The 16,122-nt window shown below is 39.1% G+C and overlaps 1 protein-coding gene across 2 annotated transcripts in view; it reads right to left on the bottom strand.

The window, feature by feature from the left end:
- The window catches only part of ipo11 (importin 11), a 166,840-nt gene that overhangs the window by 38,401 nt on the left and 112,317 nt on the right, over positions 1 to 16,122 (bottom strand). For both annotated transcript variants that reach the window (XM_034691771.1, XM_034691773.1), the window contains exons 23-27: positions 15,082 to 15,161; positions 14,903 to 14,983; positions 11,155 to 11,250; positions 10,616 to 10,729; positions 9,959 to 10,080 (exon numbers count right to left, since the gene is read on the bottom strand). In XM_034691771.1, the coding sequence (XP_034547662.1) occupies positions 9,959 to 10,080; positions 10,616 to 10,729; positions 11,155 to 11,250; positions 14,903 to 14,983; positions 15,082 to 15,161 (493 nt within the window). The remainder of the gene's footprint in view (positions 1 to 9,958; positions 10,081 to 10,615; positions 10,730 to 11,154; positions 11,251 to 14,902; positions 14,984 to 15,081; positions 15,162 to 16,122) is intronic.

Below are 16,122 nucleotides of genomic sequence, written 5' to 3' on the forward strand. Positions count from 1 at the left end.
ACGCAGAAACATTCTTCTACTTATATAGTGTTCCAACGGCACTGATTATCAAGACAAGACCAGGGTGATTTTCCAGCTATAAAGGTCAGTTTCACCGTCTAAAAGAACACAGTTATCAAGTTCCTAAAAATCTACATCAATAAAGCGTATGGTCTTAATGCACCAGGACTCTCAGTTGCTATAAAATCTACTTTCCCTCTTATCACATTTCACACATCTCCACTCTTTTTAGTGTAATACATTTAGTAGTGTAATGAAAAGAGGTGACAGCAGTGTATAAACTTTAGGAGGGAGACACTTAAAAACTTGCAGAGATACAGCATCACTCAAGATACCCAAACTTCTTTTACCTCCTCTGCAAAATATGTAGAACAGGGCTTAGGGTTTATTATCCTTGAAAATAAAACATTATCTCAGAAACTTTTTTCAGTATTGGCACCACAGACTGTATAAAATATGGATGTAGTATCCGTGACGTCACCCATCTGTTCCTGAGCTCAGTTTTGAAGCCAATCAACGGCGGCAGCCATATTGGAAATGCGGAAATCAACCAGGAACCAACTAAGAAATCAGTCACATCAGAATGTCTTTAATCCACAGTGGTGATTCTTCCAGGGACTAATTTAAGAGTCTAGGGCCAACTAGCGTTCAGACCCTTAAATCTTAAAAATATGAGGGCGCAGGAAACCCACCACTCAAACTCTGGAGACCAGCAGAAATCACTGATGAATTATTCGAATCATTTCTCAAAAGCACTGGAAAAGAAGTGACTTTTTTCAATTGGTATAAAAAGCAGTGAGGGAAAAGAATATAAAGACACAAGCAGTGTGAGTGTGTGGGTATGGGCACTGGTGCATCAAAGGCTCTGTCAGTTCAAGCGCTGGGCTGGATGGACCCCAGGCAATGCTGTGGAAAGTTCACTGAGCATGAAGTCTGGCAAAAAATGGAGAATCAGTGCATGACAGACACAAGCCCAGCCAGTTTATAGAGACCTATCTCATACTTTTGTGCCACTGAAGCATATGCTCATATACTGTTTATAATGCCATCAGGACTGGGGGGACGGGAAAGCTAAGTAACAGCAGTAGGGTATACATCCAGGCAGTATATGGCTTTATACCAGAAGCCTATTACCCAGCTGACATGAGAAAAAAATGGAAGCTACCCAGTTGTGACCAAATGTGTAAATGTATACATGAGTTTAAGTCCCAGTGTATGAGGATATGAAGATAAGAAAAAGTGTATTTTTTGATGGACATAACTAAAGAAGAAAACTTTAAATGATATTACTTTCTAGAACTTTACTTTTAATATCCAGGGAGTGTAAAATACATAGTGAAACACCTCTGCACCTCGAAACAGTGTTGCTAAATTGGCATCCAGGGCGACGTCTGGATGCAAACACATTATTAAAGATCCTTTATCACATATTTAAACATGTCAGTCAGTTGTAATTCCATCCAGCTCAACACCTCTCCAGTGATTACTTTCTAATGACTGACTAATGCTACAGCTCTGTGCCTGCCATTCAAATCAATGAAAGCGGAAACATGATCTGAAAGCTGAAGTGCTTTGGGCAAAGACAAACAAGTCACAGCAATAAAGGCCTCATCTGAACTAACTGCCCCTGTGTCGCACTCACTCCATTAACAATGGGAGGCTGCAGGGAGGTGAGGAGTACAGAGAGCACTAAAAGAATGAAATGTGAATTTCTGCCCCCCAGCGTGTCAATCTAAAAGGAGAGCTACATTTTTCAGCAATTAAATTTTTCAGTATTTTTTCTGTTGAGTGGCAATTACAAACAACAAATCCTCCTTTCAAAAGCGCTGCCACACAGTAATAAAACTTCCTTCTTCAGTATCCCTTTTAAAAGGTTACATTACATCTATTCCAGTTGAGCTTGTTGCAAATGGATTTCAAATAAGCATCACTGATTACATTTGATGCCGCTGAGCGTCATTGATTTTGGATCATTAGATGAGACCCTTAATAGCCCAAGTGCTTTGGTGGTAATAAGCAGTAAGGGCATGACTAACGCAAGAGGAGAAAAACTTCCTCCCTATTGCAACAACCATTGCGCCAAAGTTGATGCCAACCATTTGTAAGCCATGACCTTAAAGGGGACGGCACTGAAAAATAACCCATGTCAAGACAAATGATGAAGAACTCGGGGTTGCTGGTGGCCTAGCGGTCTAAGCACCCCATGTACAGAGGCTGCAGTCCTCGTCGCAGGGGTCGCCGGTTCGATTCCCGGCCAGTCGACCATTTCCTGCATGTCTTCCCCCACTCTCTATTCCCCACATTTCCTGTCTCTCTTCAGCTGTACTATCTAATAAAGGGCAAAAAGGCCAAAAACATAACTTAAAAAAAAAAAAAATGATGAAGAACTCAAAGTATGGATTAAAAAAAAAATGTATCAGTCCCAAAATTGTATAATACAAATATGGAGCGTTTGATTTCTAGTAGTTATCTATTACGATGGAATACGTACTAAAACAAGAAATGCAAATTAACAGGTATATATTTTACATAAACTGTATAATAAATGGACATAGCAGCCATGACGTCACCCATCTGTTTCTGAAGCCATGCTTTAAAGCCGATCGTCGGCGGGTGCCATATTGAAAATGCTGAACTGATCGAAACGTCTGTCGAGCTAGAGGTAAAAAGGCCGGCTTTTAGCCTTTTCGCTAACAGCTACAGGATGTCTGCCTGTCAATTAAGTCAGCCATGCCATTATTTAGGCAAAACTTTAAAGTTTAATTACTTCAAAAATAACCAGTTTTAAAAAATAAACTCATCCCTTGTACAGTGTGTGCAGAGAGAGAAAAATAGCTATTCAGACATAAACTATTTTTTGAACAGGCTGTAAACAAGCCTATTTTTGCTCTTTTTTTGAATGGGTGTTTGCGGTTCTGGTGTTCCTGCCAGCCTCAAGAGGATGCTTGATGAACTGCAGTTTTTAGCACTTTTGCATGGGCTTCATATTTTAAGATTGGTGGTTGCCACTTGGTATTATCCTTCCAGGTGTGCATCTTAGGACCTGTGTCCACTGACAGTCACTTTTTTTGCACTGGCAATGCTCACAACCTACATTTGGGAGCCCTTCTAATTGTCTTTTACTGTTGTTAGGTTACAAAAGTTGTTATGCAATACAACCACTTCCCTTGATGTGATTATAAAGTCTGTTTTGATGTTCTCTGTACGCTTCTTAGTAGCTTTTATTTAATGGAATTCTACAAAGAAAACTTTTTTTTTGACAGAAATGGTGTAGTATTCGCAGCAGCTCTGGACATTTTACCTTATAAAAAAAGTGTGGTTGGCTTCTCCTCAACGATGTTTTTGACAAAGTTGATATTACAATTCCCTTCTTGATTTTGATTGGTTCGTGATGAAAAGATGAGTGCAACAGGGTTCCAAAAGTTTTCCAATTATGTCTTATTTGAGTATTACAAAGAAGTGTAAGTCAACAGACCAGAACAAATGTCTACATTGAACAAGGTATTAAAACTTTTGATGAGAAAAAAGTTTGAATCAACAGAAGCAGTATACTTGATTCTTCTATACATCAGGTCCCACCTTGAAGAAGACACTATAAACACAAGGTGAACACAGCAGCCTATGGCAACACCTACACTTGAGGTCAAAATTATTAGCCCCCCTTGTGAAATCAGATAAAACCCTTGATTTCTCCATGAAAATGACCATTAAAAACAAGTGTTTATAGTTTATGTGTTTCCAAAATGACAAAGACAAATGTTCACTATGTTTGACTTGGATATTTTATTGATGCAATGAATTGAAACAAGAAAAGGTAAAAATGGCATGTCCAAAAGTATTAGCCCCCTGGCCCTAAGTAGTCAATAGCGCACCCTTTCTGAGCCACACCGGACAACAACCTCTTCAAATAGTTCTTTACAAGGTTGGCACATGTCTCTGGAGGGATTTTGGCCCATTTTTCCAATGCAAATTGTTCCAGCTGGTCCAAAATACATGGTTTCTGAGCATGGACATTCACTTTGAGCACCCGCCACAGATTCTTCACAGGATTTAGATCTGGGCTCTGTACGGGCCACGCCAGGACCTTGGTTTTGGTGTCCTTTAAGAACTGTTTGACCAATTTTGACTTAAGCTTTGGATCATTGTCTTGCTGGAAGACCCAACGGCGACCAAAGCCTAGACTAGGAGCAGAGTTCTTCATATTATCCCTCAAAATGTCAACATAACTTTCTTTTTTCATGATGCCATGCACCCGAACAAGGCTCCCAGTGCCTGAGGCAGCAAAACATCCCCACAGTAAGATGCTCCCTCCACCATGTTTAATTCTGAGGACCATGTTCTAAGGGTTGAAGGACTCTCCCTTTCTTGGCCAAACATGAACAACATCCATATGCCCAAAAAGTTCCATCAGACCAAAGGATGGACTTCCAAAACTCATCTTTGCCCGTAAATGTTTACGGGCAAACCTCAGTTTGGCTCTGATGTGCCGCTCTTTGAGTAAAGGGGTTCTTCTGGGACGATGGTCCTGAAGCCCGCTATGATGAAGACCCCTCACAACTGTGCTCCTTCAAACATCAACTCCAGAGGAGGTCAGGTCAGCAACAATCATCTTGGCAGATGTCCGGGGCTTCTTGCTGACATCTTCGACTACTTACCTCTCCTAAGTTCTTCAAATCTTGCGTTTTCTACCACGCCTAGGTTTGTTTATAACAGAGTTTGTCTCCTTGTACTTTGCAATGATGCAACGTACAGCTGTTCCAGACACTGTAAAATGCCTGGAAATGACAGTATAGCCTTCCCCCTTATTATGAGCCTCCATTATCTTCTTTCTGAGCTCAAGACTGATTTCCTTTGTCTTTGGCATGGTTAGTATGAGTAGTCTCTCTCAATAACGTGTTCAAGTGCCCTGTTTGGAGTCCCTTAAGTAAATCTCAATGCTGTTTGAATGCTCAGGTGTCGTTAGGAAGCCAACAGACCTACAGTTGTTGTTAGGAAACAAACTGACTGCTCAGGTGTGTTTTAAAAGTAAAGATTCACAGGGGGGCTAATAATTTTGACCGACCCATTTTTCACTATATTTGATATAAAGTTATCCTAAAAATGTATTTAACATTCCAAAATGTACCAAAGCTACTAAAGAACACTGGTGAATGTTTGCTTATATCAAGTTTTATCAATGATTCAAACATTGGGCAGAATTTAAGGAAAATGTTCCAGAATTCCTGGGGGGCTAATAATTTTGACCTCAAGTGTATGTGCATAATGATTTTACTAAGCTCCTTATTCTTCTAGACTACTATTGACATTTTTTAACAGAAGCTCCGCCATGGAAATGCAAACTGTCAATGATGATGAACTGGTACTGCGAAAAAAGGGCTGAGCAAGAGTTCCTGATGGCTAAAGCAGTGTTCTGTGAAAATGACCTCCTGGCTTTGCATGCTAAATACAAAATGTAAGATTATTGTGCCCTTAGATTGCAGTAAAGTTTTGTTAAGTAGAAGTTCAATTTATCTGAGGACAAACAGGACATTAAAGCGTTTAGAGAATGAAACCTATCAGTAAGTTCTAAAGACGCTGACAGACTCAATTAAAATCAATCTGTGAGGGTACAAAAAATCATTGAACATGCATGAAGTAGCAACAACATGGCAGGCTGTTAACCATGTAAAGCAAGCCTCCAATTGACTCAAAAGTCTTCATCAGTTTTTTGTTTTTATTCATTCTGAGGGTTGAATTCTTCAAAGAGGTGTCTCCAAGAACAAAACAAACAGACCTGGTTTATTCATTCACTGGTTTAACAGTCAATGCTGAGGTTTATGGTATAAAAAAAACTGTCTCTCTAATTGTGAAAGTCCTTTATCTTAAAAAAAAAATAGTTAGGAAACACAGTGATGTGACTTGTAACACCAAAAAAGGACTTGCTGGATATTATTTTTTCATGTCTAGCAATCAAGCACGCCACAGGCACTTGGAGAAAAAACCCCAAAACATAATCAAATGCAACTGTCAACCCCTGAAAGGGTCTACAACAGTGGTGTCCAAACTTTTTTCAAAGAGGGCCACATTTGATGTTGTCAGATTACCTCAGGGCCAGTGGCTCCTACTGAGACTTAGAAATCATAAATGTTATACATGAAACATCTATTTAATAACAACTATTTTACATTTTTTCTCAATAAATCAGCAACTAGGTAGTCCTCAGTTCTTCTGGAGGAAAATGTTTTTCATTCGGGTCGGGCGATGTGGGAAAAATATTGTATCATTATTTTCCTATGGCAGGATCACAATCTAGATTTCATCACACTTCTATTTCATGTTGTTTTTAAGACTTTTCTGACCAGCAGACAACATTTTAAGAACTAAATAATTATTTTCCTGCATTCTGAACAATTTTTATGCATCAAATTTTGCCCTTTCTGTACGATTTCATTAATTAGATTTTGTCTTGTGTCCTCTTTTGTGTCTTCTGAACTTTTATTGTTCATCAAGAACATTTTCACATCATGATAAAAACATTAATTTGAAAACCTGTCAGCTTTAAGAGTTCTTGTGTTTCTTCTATATTGCTGTCTTGCAGAATTCTCAGGGCTTTGGCTTTATACAAGTAATCCATATGAAGCTTTTTGAGACATTTCTGGATTGATTTTAGTTTTGTGTGTGCGCTTGAAAGAAACTACAAATGTACAGATGATTCAGAATGTGATTAATTTCTGTGCTATAAATAACACGTTTTAAGATAGAAGCTTGGGGCCATAAATAAATGGACCTTGGGCTGCGATTGGCCCCCGGGCCGTACTTTGGACACCCCTGGTCTACAATGAGCACATCAGCATTGAAACTAGACCATGAAGCAATAGAAGAAGATGGCCCGGAGGAACACGACAATTACATCAAGGCGTTTACTTATTCTACGTGTTCCCCAGATCTTAAACCAATCGAGCATCTGTGGGATGTAATGTGCAACTTAGTCTGATCCATGGAGGCCCCACCTCACAACTTCCACAACTTAAAGGATCTGCTGTTGATGTCTCGGTACATTCAGGGGTCTAGTGGAGTCCGTGTCTCGTCAGGTCAGGACTGTTTTGGTACGTATCTAATGTGGGGAGGCCTACGTAATATTAGACAGGTTGTCATCATGTTATTGCTGATTGGTGTACTATCATAACAAGACACAGTAGCTTGAAGCATGACCTAGCTACTTGGGACAGAAAATATATACTAAGACAAAGTTTCAAACTGAGTCTCAGTTGAATTTCTGTGTTGCAAAATGGCATGCAAGGGATAAAGAATGATGGTGTGTGAAAGAAAGAAAGAAAGAAAGAAAGAAAGAAAGAAAGAAAGAAAGAAAGAAAGAAAGAAAGAAAGAAAGAAAGAAAGAAAGAAAGAAAGAAAGAAAGAAAGAAAGAAAGAGAGAGAAAGTGCTACAAGTGAGTATGATTCTGTAACATTAAATAATTTACACCAACCCAAGGGGCAGTTGTAACTAAGAGTTGTTTTGTAGCATATTCTAATGCTTTCATTTGTTTATTATTTGTTTTTTTTGTTGTTACAAAATGTATGTTACACCTCGGCATTATTTGAGCTAACACACAGATGGTGCAATAAGCTGAATGAGTATAAAAGAAGGCTGATTTCTCTTCTGCAGAGTTCTAAGCTGGACCACTAGAGTGAAACACAGTATCCTCCGCTGAGTGATAAGGAAATCCAAGCTGAATACTCCTCCGTTTGTCACATGCCTGCAGCCTTCTCGCAGCCCTCAAGCAGAGCCTTTTAGCTTTATGGCTCAAGGCTAAATCCAAGTTGTGCATTTCTTCTCTATAAAGTGTATATCCTGAGTTGATGATACTTAAATACATTCTCTCTTTCGGGCAACCAAAGTATGGAGGTAAAATTAAAATATTGAAGGTTGCATGTCAACCGGTAATCTGTTATCCAGATATAATCATGATTTCTAATGACAAAATACTTCAAATACTCACTGTTATGTGTTTGTGACAAAAATGCAAATATAAATATTGATAGAATATCAATTTAGAAACACTACTTCTCAGACTGACTGTTTCTTATAACATGGTAATGCAACAAGGTTTTCTAACACGCTCTGATCTTCAATCTGCTGAACAGAGGAATGAGGTCTTGTTGCAAAATGCTGAGTTGATTATTTTCCAGTGTTGCATTTATCACAGAGTTCTTATGATTAAGTAAGTTAAAATATATAAATACTTGTACTTTCCATCATTATGATAAAGTTACATTGTTTGGTTACATTAAAATGTTAACTTAAAGTGAGAAACTTCACTTCAGATTGTGAAAAACAAAACAAGACAAGACAAAATAAAATGATCACATTCAGAATACCCATGCATCTGTGAACAAGATATGGACCTCTTTCAATTTTAGTTTTGATATTACAAGGGAGTTGAATTTTTATGCAGCACATAACCAGACATTCATTTGCTGAAGAAGACCAAGGCTGAGGGCATAACAAAGGATTTCATGCCTGTCCATATCTTTGATAACCATATCTTGGCTGCAAGAACTGAGCTCCCTAACATCTTGATAAAAATATGCATCACTGTACTGTGAGCCGAGGCATCACAGAAAAGTTTAGCATTAAACCCTACGGTGACTCCTTTGAACCATTTCATAAGAAGATTCACTTAAAAAATGGAATCAAAGTCTCTCTTTTGATGGAAAGTGAAGAACAGCTTTTTGTAAAGTTTGGGACACACTCTTCTTTGCACCTGTCAGATTCAGCTGCAGCAAACAGCCTCAAATCTGAACAACAAAACATTTTTCAGAAATAGTCCCTCTTTAGCCGGGATGAACCACCAATTTTGTGAGGACTTGCCTAGCTTTATCCTGCATGAATGCAGACTCATTGTGCACAGGTTCTATAACATGACAGGGATCCTTCTTACCCCAGATACAAAGCTAGGAGTTTCTCAGTGGTTAGAGACAAACTATCACTGTCAATCACATTAGAAGTTTAAATTCAGGAAAGGTTATCCTCTTTGTGTTTGCTTAGTAGTATAAGCAAAATGTGACCCAGTTGGAGTAGAAGTATAAAAGTATGGCATAATTCAACTAGTAACAGTCAGCACTCTTGGTCCTAAGCATGTAAAAATAATCGCTAAAATGAAGGCAATAGAGGACGTACTAACTTACAGAGGCACAACAAAGATCATTTTGTTAACCTGATCACACAGATTTGCACAAAACTCCTGAAAACTTCCTGAAATGAAATCACACACAGCTGAAATTTGCACCACCCCAATACACCCAGAATTTTTCCTGCCAGCACCCCAGTAATATTTTCTTGATGAGCTTTGGCAGAAGATTTCAAATGTGAAACAGCAGACGGAAAGAGTGAGAAAATTCAATGTGAGAAAGCAGGCAAAGGTGATGACATTTATATCATGAACCCAGAAGAGCATCGAAGAGGGAAAGATGTCTACACATCTGTCTGCACTGGTGGCTGTGATATAAATGCAAAAAGTGTCATCATAGCATAGGTCTCTGCTGCTTGGCCCGCCATCATGTTCTGTGGCTTTGGCAGCGTACTTATGATGTCCCAATGCTCTGTTAGTTATAAAGTTATCTCTCTCACAACGCTCTCTTTCTCCTGTAAGCATCATGTAAAGCATGTCTGGAAACCTCTTTTCCCGCATTGTTAGTTTATTCCTCTTTTGTGCAGCCATCACATAACCCTGGCACCCATATGGTGCAAAGGCAACGCTGGTAAAGCTGCTCATCTGTTATCTTCATTAGACCTGCCAGAGAAAGATAATTCCACCTGCTAAAGTCTACAAGGCTGATAACATACTCTGTCAAAAATGTCTTCTCACTGTCCCCTTATTTGCCCCTTTGTGAGCTATGCTAACAAGTAGAACGCTTTCCACTTCTCTCCATCTCAAAGCCCCATCTGCACATAAAATGACAGAGAGACATTTCTCACCTGTTGTCAGATGGTAGGAGGGAAAGAAGTGCGAGGGATGACAGCTTTCTCCTTTCAGGCTGAGTGATGTTGTCCATGCGGTCAACCCACATCTCTATCACGCTGCCTAATAACTGGTCCATCTGATGAGGAGGGATGGGGATGGAGGAGAAAATATGAAACAAAAGGAGGAGGGAGGAGGGTTAATATAGAGGAGAAAAGATAACAAGGAGCTACAATAAAACTTGGAACCAGTGATGTAAACAGTGTTTGTCAACTCGAGATAAGGAAAACTTTGTTTTCATTTATGAAAATGTGTCTGCTGTCATCACAGGAGTGGACCAAACTGACCTTCTGACTAAATTTACCTCCTTGCACTATGCTCTGCCATGAAAACAGACCAGCTTAAAATGATGCAGAGACAACTCTTAGGCTCTTATTTATAAACATTAGGGCAGCAAGGTTAAAACAAAGCAACATTAATTTTGCTTTTGGCAAACAACAACATTGTCACCCTCTAAATGAAGGTGCGAAACTCTGAACTTTAAGACCAAGAGTGCAAGCACTTCTGATTCCTTGGCTCATTACTGCATAGGTACTTTGCAGTTATGTCTTTAACAGAGATTCAAAGAGACAGTGCTGACAGGACAGAAATGAAGGGCAGACGTTGATGCTCACCTTCTGACTGCACTCGGAGGCCATTTGAGTGAGCAAAGAGGAGAAGAAATTGGAGTTCTGCAGCAGGACGCGACCCATAATTCCTAGGTAGGTGGACATCACCACGGGATACCTCTGTTCAACACACACACACACACATGGAGAGTGAGTACAAAACCCCATAAGCAGCTGCAGGAACATTACCACGGACCAATGCTTTGCAAAGGTCATTAAGCATGATGTGGATAAAGGAGATCGGTACACTGACACAGCAGAATCCTTGAGAGGCAGCCTTTTTAACCTTTAGCTGAGTTAAATTATCATAAAATGACACCATAATCTTTGTAAGAATTCATTCTTACTTGACAGAAAAGGACAGACTGAAAAGACTGCAGGCGGGTTTTCTTATTAACCAGGTATTTTAAGCCTTTATAAGGTTATAACGTTTAGTGGAAATGCACTACAGGTGCATTTCAAACGTCTGTCCTGGTTTGTCCTGGTTTGTCCTTTTTATATAACCTCTAATCCAGATCCGCACAAGATGTAAAGGTAGAACTCACCTCACCGTCCACGATACCTCTGAAGACAGCTGGCAGCAGGGGCTGGAACATGTGGGCTCCCAGTATGGGGCTAACCTTTAAAGCTATCTCCACCACCTGCCGAGACAGACGGGGAAGGGAGGATGAGGGACTGAACTCAGACAGAGAAGTATGGAACAGCAGTAAGGATAAAGAGGAGAACTGAAAGGCAGATTTACAAGCACATAGAAAGAGAGAGAGGAATGAGTCAGTGGGGATTAGACACAGAATGATGCAAAGACACATCAAAATAGGAGGCAAAAGTGCTAAAAAGACTCTCTCATTGGGGGTTTGACTTGACTGTTATGAAGCAGGCGAACCTATGCTCATAGGTTTTAGTTCAAAAAAGATATTCAAATATAATCTAAGCTCATATTAAAATGATACCAAGTCCAAGATAAGAGCTGTGTACAACCAGGCAAGAGTTATGTATAATGATGAGGCATAATTAGGGAGTGTGGCTGTATTGATTCACAGATGGGCATATTTTAGCCATTTGCCAGGCTGCTATGCTAACGGCTTCAACTTCAACCCTTTGCCAGTTTGATGCTCATCTGAAAAAAGAGATGTTGGCATTTCCAATATGGCGACCACCATCTTCTTTGGGCTTCAAAATGTGAGAAAAGCCTGAATGTATACTTAAGTATAAGCCATGAGCTCAGCAGTTATACTCAACCACCCTAAAATGCCTTGCAGCTCATTAAACTGACGGAGAGCGGAGCAGGCCAGCCAGCACAAAGCGGCATATAAATGTAAGTGACACCATACAATTTATTTTACATGTGGTTTAAATATACTCAAATAAATACGTAGGTGTATAAGCAACAGCAATTTTTACATTGTTGTTGAATGTTAGGATATAGTTTATGGTCTCAGGCACAGCCACCGGGTGACATCATCGAGGCCACATCAACAACTAGAGGATCTCCCGAGATGATGTAAAACTGTTTTAGTTTAGAAAACTTGAATGTCCTCAAAGAGGCAATTTGTGGTACAGCACAGCTTAAAATAAGCAACAACATGAAAAGTACATCAGACACACACAACAAAAAATGATTTGCAGCCACTGCAACAGTACTAATGACGTTTTGACAAATTAAACTCTCAAATGAGAATATTTAACTCAAAGGTCAGCGACCAAGCCAGACAGATAGCAAGGTGGAATGATGCATGTGAACTTTTCAAGGAAGCACACACTGATTGCTCTAAACCCTCTGATCTCAGGAGTATGGTGAGCTGCTGGGTGATGCTATGTCGGTTGACAGCTTTATTGTCTGCTGGCTCTCCTCCCTGAGAACAAAAGATTAGCAGGAGCCTGATGTGCAGGTGTGTATAAAGGTTTTGGAGCAACATATTCTGCCTGTCAGATAATTCCTTTTTCAGGGGGGACTTTGCATGAAAAAAACAAAACATTTTGTTGGTACTACAACAGCAGGGCTCTGTAGTAGAAGAGTCCACTTGTCACCTATTAAAACATTAGGTTCACAACACAAAAATTATAAAAGAGGAGACTCTAAACTGCTGAGCATCTGGAATTTATATCAGGCAAAAGAGAAAATAGACTGTCCTTGCTTCTACTTTCATTTATATTTGAAATTTTAATACAGACCTTGAATAATGTTTCACTTTTCAAATAATATAAAGTCACTGTATAATTGGGCTGACTTTAAGTTTTAAGTCTTGGCCAATCAAATCCAGCATCTTTAAGATCCCCTGGGTTGTTAACAAGGGCTGTGGGGCACCCCCTTTTAATCTGATTGGCGGCCTAGAAGCTGCACCAAAATCCCAAACTATGCTTGGCTATTTGTTCTGTCAGAGCCAGGACTTGTTTTAAAATGAACTATTTGGACTGTGTGAGAAGGAGAGAAGTCAGACTGGGAACTGACTACGACAGCATACTGTATATGCACATCATTACAACTTGATTGCACCCCGAATGATGTTGTGTTGTGATATTCTCTGATCCCTGCTCTTTTTGCCTCGCCTTGGAACCCTCGTAACTTTACAAGGACTTTCTGTGGACTCTGGCCATTTATTTATTTGTGGACAACATGATGATGTTTGGATACATCATTGTACGGACTGACACGGTTGCAGATCTTACCTCTTTTCTGGCAGTGTGTTTTGTTTTGTTTTGTGGTGTTTATTTTTTGTGGTGTTTATTTTTGTTTTTTGTGTGTATGTCTTTATATGTATGTTGTCATAAATGTATAAAAACGTTTATAAATAAAATATTTAAAAAAAACTATTGGACTGTGTTACAAAGTGAGTGCAACAATAAATGCTGTTTACTGGTGTGTGCTCACACATATTTCATGCCATCCCTGAATAAGTCAGTGCTCCAGATGGGCCACCTCAGACAAAAAGTCTGAGGTTGCATGTTTAACAAGCATGTTGTTGCACTTACTCAGTGTTACTATGCTCAGCAACACATGGATCCATACAGAACAGATGATTCTGTTGATGGGACAGAGGAGGCTGCAGGTAGGGCTGGGCGATATTGAAAATTATGTTATCACAATAAAACATTTCATATCAGTCGATATCAACAATTATCACGATATATATCAAATCGGTATTTCATTGAAATGTAAAGTCAGATTTTTGCTCCTGAGTGAAAGTTGAAGTAACAAGACAGTTTGTTAGTTTGTATCTGGATTTAGTTTTCTGATAAACTTCTTGAATCCATCATTTATGAAGGTGCTAACAGGAAGCAGGTCTTTTGTGTAAAATTAGATTTTTGTGAAGTTTTAGTTTGTAGATTCTTATTTTCCTCTGGTTGAGGCTATGTACTGTGTATCAGTTTAGTAGAGTATTGTTTTGAGTTGTGCTCTCCTCTTTAAGTTCACTAAAGGTTACAGGCAGAGTGATTTTGTTTCCCACAGTGCAGTGAATGCATCACGGTTATAAGTTAATAGTTAAAGCAGAGTCCACTCAGTGTCAGACTAACGACTCTGCTTTGAGCTGGAGTTTTCATCCGTGCCGCTGTCCCTCGTCTCACCTGTGTTTGCATTCAGCTCTGAACGTCTTTAAGCCCCGCACCCCTCTCACCCCGCCACAATGATTTGCTGTCCAATGCCTCTTCTTCTTCGATCAAATGTTGGGCGGCAACTAGCGTTTAAGGCTCATTAGCACCCCCTCCCTTTTAAGTGGCTGTGGGGTGTATTTATATTTTTATTCATATACATTTTTTTTCGAAAATGTTTTATATTTATATCAAGAATAATTATATCGTGATAATTACTGTTATCGAATTATCGCCAAGCACTAGCTACAGGGACTAAAAAAATGTTTTGACAGTCTAGTGTCTGTTTATTTTATTTTTTGTTAACAATAAAACTTAATAATTGGAACTAAGTTAATTGCATTGTTTTAAATGCTGTTGTCTTTATGCCAAATACAATATTTGTTGTTTTGGATGTAAAGGTAGCTGTCAGGACTGAGCTGAAGAAGAAGTTGTAGGGAGAAAATAATATACCCGCAGTGAGAAAAGCGAGGCTCCTCTGGCATCATAAAGTATATTCAATTCACAGGCAGCGCTATATGTTTCTGTATATGGCACTTTATTCTAACTCTAGTTCACCTGCCATTCACAGAGTCAAACAGACTAAACAAATATTGCAGAGGTACTTAGGGGGGTAGGATGAAAGAATGATCTATGAGTAAACACAGACAGTGAATAAACAGAAGTAAGTAACTTCTGTGTCTGAGAAGAACAGAGTGACAATACCTTGAGCACCTGGACCTGTCCTTCATTTGTGATGTCTTTCAGCAGATCACAGAAAGATCTACACAATGACTCTGCATAGTTCTGTGTTAAAAAAAACAACAACACATCATATAAACAAGAAGAAGTTGTATACAAGGTATTTTCATTTGTGTCAACTTCAGTGTCTGTGTGTTACTCACCTGCAGGAACTCAGTGGCAGACAAGTATATATAGGCGTTCACGATCTGAAAGCAGGTGCGTAGGTTCTCGGAGCTCAGCTCTGAAACAGAACGTCAGATGTTGCACTTTATTAAACTGGAAGAAAGAGTCAAATTGATGAGAGTGGGCAGAGATGGAGAAAACAGCAGGCAAAGGGGAAACAATAGGCGTTTGTTGATTTATGATTGTGTTGACCACATTCAGAATGCACTGCTGACTGGATGGATGGTCTTAGTGCTTTGTTCCCTAAGAGCAATCACTACACACACGTTTTGATTCTGGGAATGTAAAGCATTTACAAGGTGTGGATAGAACTGGTTAGAGACTCCAAAGTAAATCCACTTTGACTCATGATGGTATGAAAATAACTAATAAAGAAAGCCTGTGGGGAAGAGAGGTATTTATATCAGCCACTGGATATCCATTGATCTTTAAAAATAGTGCAGAACAAAACAAACCATTACACCTTACACATATTGGGGGAAAAATCCCAGACAGAAAAAAAACAGGAAAACAGGTTGTATTCATTTTGTCTTCCAAGATGATATCATAAGTTAACTGGGAATTCCCAACTACTTTAACGTCAAATACTGTATGAGGAGTCGAAGTGGTTATTTCCTTGAAAATAACTGAAACTAAAGATGTGTCTGATGCATTTCAGAAACATTCATTAGATTGCAACTAGTTTGGTTTGGACGTGCTGAAAATACATTTCAATTAAATTATCATAATGATTAAAAAACTGTATTAATAAAGATCTGAAGGGCTTATTTTCAGGAATCCCTTTGATACAAAGCATTGAACATCTGGGTAATGGATTTCAATGCTGTCTAAAAAAAGTTGCTGCCAGTATTGTCACAAGAATCTATTAACTAGAGCTACAAGCTAAATTATTCAGCATACTTTTGTCTGCGCAACATCATTACCCAAACATGAGCTATTTTCTACTTTCTCTCTGGTGTTTGTCTGACCTTTGCTGTCTAGGTTTTTGTTAACACAGACAGAGTGATGTTGCACATATT

Source organism: Notolabrus celidotus, chromosome 9 (genome assembly GCF_009762535.1).
Source record: "Notolabrus celidotus isolate fNotCel1 chromosome 9, fNotCel1.pri, whole genome shotgun sequence".
Lineage (NCBI taxonomy): Eukaryota > Metazoa > Chordata > Actinopteri > Labriformes > Labridae > Notolabrus > Notolabrus celidotus.